The sequence below is a fragment of the Oryx dammah genome, unplaced genomic scaffold (assembly GCF_014754425.2).
Source record: "Oryx dammah isolate SB20612 unplaced genomic scaffold, SCBI_Odam_1.1 HiC_scaffold_17, whole genome shotgun sequence".
NCBI lineage: Eukaryota > Metazoa > Chordata > Mammalia > Artiodactyla > Bovidae > Oryx > Oryx dammah.
The window spans coordinates 18,577,327-18,585,887 of NW_024070201.1; the positions used below are offsets into that span (position 1 = coordinate 18,577,327).

At 43.4% G+C, this 8,561-nt stretch overlaps 1 protein-coding gene across 1 annotated transcript; it reads left to right on the forward strand.

Moving 5' to 3' along the window:
- Positions 1 to 330: 330 nt before the first annotated feature.
- On the forward strand, positions 331 to 6,794 carry CUNH11orf87 (chromosome unknown C11orf87 homolog). The gene has a single exon (XM_040257932.1). The coding sequence runs from the start codon at positions 1,300 to 1,302 to the stop codon at positions 1,894 to 1,896; it is 597 nt and encodes a 198-aa protein (XP_040113866.1). The 5' UTR covers positions 331 to 1,299; the 3' UTR covers positions 1,897 to 6,794.
- The last annotated feature ends 1,767 nt before the right edge of the window (positions 6,795 to 8,561 follow it).

An 8,561-nucleotide genomic window follows, 5' to 3' on the forward strand; every position in this document is an offset into this window, starting at 1 on the left:
TGGGTAGGACAGCCCTGGCGGCCTGCGCAGGCACCTCTGGCCGTGGCTTCGGCCCCCGCCCCTGCCCCAGCCCGGGCTTGCGCGCCGCCTCTCTGCTCCGCAGTGCAACAGTTTGCAGCGGCCTCTTGAGAACGGCAAGGGGGCTCTGCTGAGCGCTAAGGGTCTTCCTGGCTCTGGTCCCGGGGAAGAGCCTCAGGGCCCTCAGGCTGAGTCTGGAAAGGCCCGAGAGAAGGTCCGTTCCCCAAACTTTGCAGGCGGGAACCCTCCCCCTTTCATTTCCAGCACCATTAGAAGCAGGATACTGTCAAGTGGGGGTGGAGACACAGAGAGATGGGGATAAGGGGGCGTTTGCAGGGATGTGCTTTAGCTAAGAAAGGTGCTTCAGCCTGTTTTTTTTTTTTTTTCTTTTGATTGGGGGCTGGGGAGGTACCAAGGAGGAAAGCTGGAGCAAGGGTGGAGCGCAGCCCTGCGTGTCAGCCGTGGCCGCGGACAGGGGTGGAGTGGGATGTGGCTCCAGGGTTACCCCCATGGGAATGGTACCTAAGGCATCTGACATCGTTCAGGGAGGGTCTGGAGGGCGGGGGACAGAAGGTAGGATTGCGTTCCCGGAGACGGCTCGGCGGCCCAGGGTGGGTGCTGGGAAGGGTAAGATCCAGGAGAAGACATCCATTGAGAGGGCGCAGAAAAGAGGCGAGCCGGCGCTCTGAGAAGCGAGGACCGCGTTTCGAAGTGGCTGTGTCTGTTGCAATTAGAAAGTTGTGGAGGGCGCAGGGAGTCTGCTTTATCTGCTGAGTAATCGGCATCTCCGCGGTGTCGGCGCAGACCCTCTTCTCCGCAAAGTGGCGAGAGCGCGGAACTGGAGGCTTTGGTGCGCGGCCAGCGGCGGGCGGGCGGACTGGGGTCTGTGGGCTGTGAAGATCGGCAGCGCCCAGCTGAGGCAGAGCGCTCAGAGGGCCGCTTTGCAGTGGCGCTGATCATTCAGGGTCTCTGTGCTCCCCGGGCAGTGGCCGGGATCCTAACCAAGCCTGTTCTCTTTGCAGCCTGGTGCCTTGGCAAAGGAAAAGGGCGCGCGGACACGCGTTCGAGGCGGGGCCGGAGAGGATCTCCTGGGCGCCGCTCGCTCCCTGGCCGGTTTGCTTGCCCACAGTTGCTCCCTTAGTCCTTCGCTCGCGTGCGCATCCCCTCCCACAGCAGGGAGTAGTTTTGGGTGCTGCGGGCTCCGTCCTTTTCTTGGCTGGTGGGAACCGTGTGCTCAAAAGAGGAAGTCTTGTGGGCCCAGCCCCTCCCAGCCCAGCGCCGATGAGTGCCAGGGCGCCCAAGGAGCTGAGGCTGGCGCTGCCGCCGTGTCTCCTCAATCGGACCTTCGCTTCCCCCAACGCCAGCGGCAGCGGCAACGCGAGCGCCCGTGGCCCAGGCGCAGGCGGCGGGAGCGGCGGCACCTGCATCTCGCAGGTGGGACAGCAGCTTTTCCAGTCCTTCTCCTCCACGCTGGTGCTGATTGTCCTGGTCACCCTCATCTTCTGCCTCATCGTGCTGTCCCTCTCCACTTTCCATATCCACAAGCGTAGGATGAAGAAGAGGAAGATGCAGAGGGCTCAGGAGGAATATGAGCGGGATCACTGCGGCGGCAACCGCGGCGGGAGGGGGCTGCCCCAACCTGAGGGAGGCCAGGCTTCGACCCAAGGAAAAGAAGCCCGGCTGGAGAGGCAGGCCCGGGACTCTGCCTTCTGCGCCCCATCCAGCGCTTCTTCTTCGTCTTCTCCCCCTGGCCTCCCATGCCAGGCCCCCTGTGCTCCGCCTCCACCGCCGGCCCCCAGTCCGCAAGGAGCACACACAGCCTCCTCCTGTTTGGACCCAGTTGGCGAGGGCCTTTTGCAAGCGGTGGTACTATCCTGATTGTCTAGCCCCTCTCCTCTTCCCTTCCTCCTTTCCAGCATTTTTGCCGTCCTTGCTTTTTTTTTTTTTTTTTTCTCCCTTCCGGTCTTTCTCTTCCACTTTCCTGTGGCCTCCCTTTCCTCTTCCCTTTTTCCTTATCTGTCCTCCCCCTCCTCTGTTTCTCCTCCGCCGAGGCACTGTGCGGTATTTGTAAATATTGGGCGAGGGAAGTCTCGGAAGAAGAAATAACGCTGATAATACTTTATTATTAATATTTATAGTAATTATTATAATATTAATTACACGATCCAAGCGCATGACAAATCACATAATTTCCTCATTGTCAATGAAAGACGCGTCTTCCCTTTCCACCCTGCGCCCCCCACAATACGGAGGAGGAACCGCACAAGCTACCAAATATGTAAAAGGCATTGACCCCCTGGAGCAAAGGGAGTGGAGGGGCCTGGTGTGTTGTACATAGCTGTCAAGTTAAGGTTCATTACCTTTCTTCTCCTTAACCCCCAAAGCTTTCACTTTTCCTTCAGCTTCCCTCCCTTCCCCATTCCTACCTTCAGCTGGGTTCAGGCAATAGTACACTATAAAGAAAACGTAAACTTAAGCACCAGGACTACAAGAGGCCACAGAGACTTGTCCCAGAAAAACGTTTATGACAGGTACTGCTCTCCAGCCAGCCCTCTTCTTACCTTCAGTCTCTCTTTTCTAGGACCAGGCATTTTAATTTACTTTTAGAAATGCCCCTTGCTGGTCGAGCATAAATTCATTGAAAATCTTTTAAATGAGTTTAAAAGACAGAATCTAGTCCTTTATCCTTGCCCCACCCCCGCCTGTGCACCTTTGACTTGTGGCATTTCAGGATTCACGGAGGATGCGGGAGCTGTCCAGCTAGATCTGGTGCTGAAATTGTCTCAGAACTGGTTACATTCTTTGGTTGTGCAGGTGCAAAAGGGGCTATTTTGGAAAGTGAATATGCTAGCTTTTTGTTGGTTTCTTTTCTCTTTTTCTACAGTCGGGTTTATACGTACTATTGGTTTTCTTCTTATTAAACATTGCATAAATTACCCTTTTTTTTTCTTGTAAAAAAATAAATTAGGCAATGTGCAGTACTGAAAGTGCAGTGTTTAACCAACCAGAATGTTTCTGTTTAATTTTTAGAACACGTGCGCCTTTGTTATATATTTATTATATTGGTACCAAATACAAAAGCAAACTATAATTCTGTACTATGTTCTCCAAACTGTATATTCTTGTTCTTAATTAGCTGTTGATATAATGGTTACCACTGGATGAGGATTTCAGTGGTGCAGGCCTGGCTTCTGCCGTTTCCAGAAGTGTTCTTTTGTACCTTACTCTGTAGTAGACTGTTATAAAAAGATGATACTTATGTTTTCTTATTTCTTTTGCAAATGACAGAGACAACCACAACAGAAAACAAACAAATAATGGATGTGCAGGAATGCCATCTATTAAAACATGGTTAATATTTAAACAGTGCCTGTAGTCCTCCCTGCATGCAGTTACCACCTGGAGGCAGTGGTGTGTGTGTGTGCTTGCTTGTACTGTATGTGTCGGGGATGAGACTGGGGGGGGTGGGTGGGATGTTGGGCAATTTGGATGACAGGACATGCAAATTTTAAGAGAAGTTAATCCAGTAACTGCTTGTAGAATAAAAATGTCTGCAACTTGTTTAGTTAGAAATCTGTTCCTATATCTGGGGTGCAGTTAAAGAGTGTCTCTCTTTCTCTTTCTCAGTCTGGCTTACCTAACTTCATTGAATGTATGAAAAAAGACTAAGAAAAAGGAAAGTGAGAGACAAAATTCAATATTTTTGTTTTCTCTCCTAATGCCAGACAAGGCCATCTGTGTTACAAATGGAATCCACCTATGGTTATTTACCACTTTGTCTCCCTTGGGCTGGCGATTGAAGGGTCCAGAAGCATATTATAACTTAACTGTATGTAGAGGCATCCTTTCTTGGGAACAAATTTGGAAAATGTATGAATGAGAATGTTCTACAAAAAGCTCAACTAAAAGGGACCTTACTAACCTGCAGGATGTAAGGCAATAGTGCCCCTAAGTGCATCCCTCTCCCAAGTAACTAGTAGTTCTATTATCTCTGTCTTGGTTCCAGGTGTATGTGCTCTTAGAGGAAACATTACCTCTGAGATTTTAGGCTGTCTATTAAATTGCCCAAACTCAATTTACATATTTTCTAAATTGATTTAATAAGCTAAATTTTAATCACCGATTAGATACCCACTCAAGACCTTTCCTGAAGCACAGAGGATCATCATTTAAGCATGTCGTGTTGTAATACTAGGAAGACTAGGTGTAATCTTTGGATACAATATATTAAACAATGTACCAGATTCTCTCCAGTGCCTTAGTCACTTCCTAGTAATAGATAAAAGAGAGCATTAACTTCCTCAGTCCACTTGGGAATCCTTTAGTATATCAGAGCTCTACATTGTACATTAGAATGACTAAGGCACTGTGAAGAAGAAAGTCCATTAATTTTTGTAGCTCACCCTCATCTAGCTATAGCTATTTAATACCCTATTACAGAATGACTTTTGGGCTTGAAATCTGAATAGAATTAGGGATTCAGAAAGGAGCTTCCTCATTTCCAGTGAGCTCCACTAAATGCATGGATATTACTTTCTCCCCCTCATTTGGTGCACTTTTTACAGTGAATAATTTCCCATTTTATTAAAGCAATAAGATGTTCTGTTGTGAGCAGTGCTGGATGATGATTCCATTTCCTTGGTGCTGAAGCTACTCATACGTTTTTGCCTTATGAATCATAGTGCATTCAAGGCATGCAATAATAATCCCGTTTCAAGGAGCAACCTGTACACTCTAGGGGGTAATTATGAAATTGTCTTGTATAATATTTCCCCAAGGAATAGAGGGAACAGGAGAAATAAAAACATTATATATATTGTCTTAAAAAGATCTCGATACCTCTAAACATAGCCACACATCCATAATATGCTCTAATTGTGCACCTTTTAATATGTACACCTTTCTCCATTAATTGACTATGGTTTAATATTTTTAATAGTGCTCTTTGTATAGATGATGTGGTTTGTGAGTCAAATTTCATGCTGAGTTAATATTCTCAGAAATCCATAAGCTTCTGGGGTGTCACTTGAGGTTTTTTATGAGATAGAGAATTACATGAAATTTTAGTAATGCCAGTTCCCACACCAAATTATTGCAATAAGCACATATCCAAGCAATTTGCACAGACCCTGTTTAAAGGATTGCTTCTTACAGAGCTCAGCTGACAGTCTCAGGAGTTCGGGATGCTACCAACAGGGCATTTTGGATTTCATTTTATATGAAACAAAAGGAAATCTGGAAATAGACAAATTTATTTTAAGGATTTTATTCACTGATGTCCCGTCAAACTAATTGCTTCAAATCCTTATAGCTACAGCTCAACTTATGCACTTGCTATTCAGTATTCATAAGGTGGCATGCTTGATTCTTATTGTTTTTAAAGATAAGAAAATTGAAGAGAGAATACCATTATGTCAACTGTATAGGACTCTGAATCTTAAAGATGTAGATGGATATAATCTTCTTTAGAATTTATATACACCCATAGATATGTATTTATATATGCATACATTTTGTACAAATTTACAATGGACTTTTTGTATTCTCTTTTCTGTCATTACAAGAATGAGATGGAAACCAAATAGTTGTTCCATCCTCTTATCCAGAGAGGATACTGAGAAGTTGGGTATATGCATGCACTTATTTCTCTGGAGTTAAATCTGAATGACTTTCTCTTTATTTAATGAAAGGGGAGAGTCCTGTTTGACTTGGGGGAATTGGTAATTAGATAAGCTTCCTTTCCTTGTTAGTGACTCAAATGTAGCAATGATACTGAATTTATGACCATATCTATGTGGTCTGAATATCTAGATGGAAAACAAAAGCACCTAGAAGAGATTTAGGGCCATCTAGACCACAAACCTGGATTGTGGCTCAATTTTTAATTTTCAGCCTATATGTGGTGTGGAGATACAATTTATATCTGCATAGCTAAAGGTAAAATGAAAATATGACCATTATCTGTTTAGTTTGATAAGTAGTATTTGGAAAATATGGATAAAGTAGCTTTAAAATACTTTGGCATCTGACTTTTTCCACTGTTTCTATCTATATCAATTTAATTAATTAGATAATGGTTAAAATTCCATTTTCCATTGTGCAGGCATGCTTTAAATGCTTTTCTGTGGGTGACAGTTGAGCAATTGCTAGCTGATATTATGTGGGAGTTGTAGGTTAAATTAGAACCAGAAGCTTAATCTGGTCAGGCTCCTCAGGTCCATTCCCATGTGAATCTGGACTTTTGAGTCTAGATCTGAAAAGCCACTCGTCTGGGCTATTCTTTTTTGGAACTAGTGTTTGTGGCTCATAGATATTTTAGTTTACTTTAGAATAAATTGACCTATCTACTGAAGGATACTTAATCATTGAATTGAACGTAAATCTTATTCTGATTTGTTTTTTATTTGATAACATTTGAGAAACAGTTTCAATGGCTTGAAATCAATACTTATTAATGTCACCAACCTAATAATACAATTGGTGCCATGTAGGAATGCTTAGCTTAGGATAAGAATTTAATTAGCTTTAATTAGGGACATATCTTATTAAGATGGTCCTATCTGTGTGAGGGAGGGGCATGTGATTTCATTGGATTTTTTTTCTATTGAGAGGTTAACAACAACAATAATGATGACAACAAGACCAGCAACAGAAAAAAAAAAAAAATCAAACTGATTTTGGAACTTGAGTATATCCGACAGACAGAATAAAACAGGTACCAGAATTCATGGAAATTTTGTTCTGTTTTTCTATCAATAAAAGAGTTTTCTTGTTAATTGGCTTTTTGGACACTATTTCCTTATTAACTTAATTTGTGAAATTAAGGATTTCACAGGATTACAAAATTATTCATTCTATTACCCCCAGATGCTTAAAGAAAAAAAAAATTTTAATCCCATTACCCATCTGATCTTCTTTACAAACCAACTGCATGTGAGAAGGGGGAAGTGTATACATTTTGAAAGTGAAAAGTGAAAGTATTAGTCACTCAGTCATGTCTGATTCTTTGTGACCCCATAGACTATAGCCTGCCCAGTTCTTCTGTCCATGAAATTCTCCAGGCAATAATACTGTAGTGGGTTGTCATTTCCTACTCCAGAGGATCTTCCCGACCCAAGGACTGAACACACATCTCTTACATCTCCTGCAAGGCAGGTGGGTTCTTTACCACTAGCACTGCCAGTCCAATTTAGAATTTAGAATAACCCAACAAACTGAGTCCAGTACAATAATTCAGCAATCTTTTTAAGAAGATTAAAAAGTCTCTTTAGGTCACATGCTTAGTCTCTCAGATTTCCTCTTTCCCAGCCTATATTTCTCTAACATAACCAGATGTATGGGGAAAGGACACAGTTGACATGACTTTGTGGTAGTGGGGGAAACTGGAGCCTCAGATTCATTTAAATTTCTATGGATTCTACTTGAACACTGCTGAAAAGCAGCTGATTGGAACTGCTCTCTAGTTTGAGGTGCTATTGCCTTATCCAGCTTTTGTGCTGACATTCACCACTGTAGTCTTAGACCCCAGACCTTTGTCCCCAGGCTCAGAGTCATCTCCACAAGGATCTGTACATCCTGTCCCCTGCCATCCCTAGGTCCAGCAGTGCTCTACAGTTTGTCCTCTTCTTTTAAATAGAGGAACTTCTGGGTGCCCTGCATGCCATGGACCTTCTATTGAAGAGCATGGGTGCTAAGACTTAGTCTCCAACTATGGTCCTCTTTACTCCTGGGAAGTAAATATTCTTCAGCCTCAGCTGTTTGACTCAAAAGGTCGACAGGTATTCATTTAGCTAGGCCTCACGAGACTTTGACCACTTGATGTGAAGGACTAACTCATTGGAAAGGACTCTGATGCTGGGAAAGATTGAGGGCAAAATGAGAAAGAGGCAACAGAGGATGAGATGGTTAGATAGCATCACTGAGTCAATGGACATGAATCTGAGCAAACTCCGGAAGGTAATGGAGGACAGAGAAACCTGGTGTGCTCAGTCCATGGGATCACAAAGAGTCAGACATGACTTTGCGACTACACAACAAGAGAAGACTGACAATAAATGTACTTGCTGACTCCTTGGATATCCCTATGAGGACTTAATTAATTAAATGCTAGCTGGATATTCTTTCTCTGATTAGTTATCGAAATCCAATCTCTTTTTCTAAAAGTACTTCTCCAAATATGTCCCAGTCTTGCTGATAGCATTGGGCTTCCCTTTCTGAAAAGTTGACTCTATTTTTCAAAACTTTGCAGAACTTTTATTAATGCCTCTTTTCTACTTTATGCTGACCATCCTCTGTCTGCATCTGCAAATCCTCTCTCCCTGGTTCATGGCCCCAAAATAGGATTTTTAATTTTAGCATGGAAGATTATATATCACTGAATGGTACAAAAATTTGCTCTGCAGATTTTAAAAAATATTGAGGAAACCCCTCAAATACACTGAGATGACCAAATAATAATAATAATAATACTTTTCACATACAGATGTGGCTACTCTATTTTCCTATAATTAATCTAATCTATGTCATAGGAACCAAGCTCCTTC

What these genes read in the sequence shown, in the direction of transcription:
- CUNH11orf87 (XM_040257932.1), top strand. Translation starts at nt 1,300, where the DNA reads ATGAGTGCCAGGGCGCCCAAGGAGCTGAGGCTGGCGCTGCCGCCGTGT.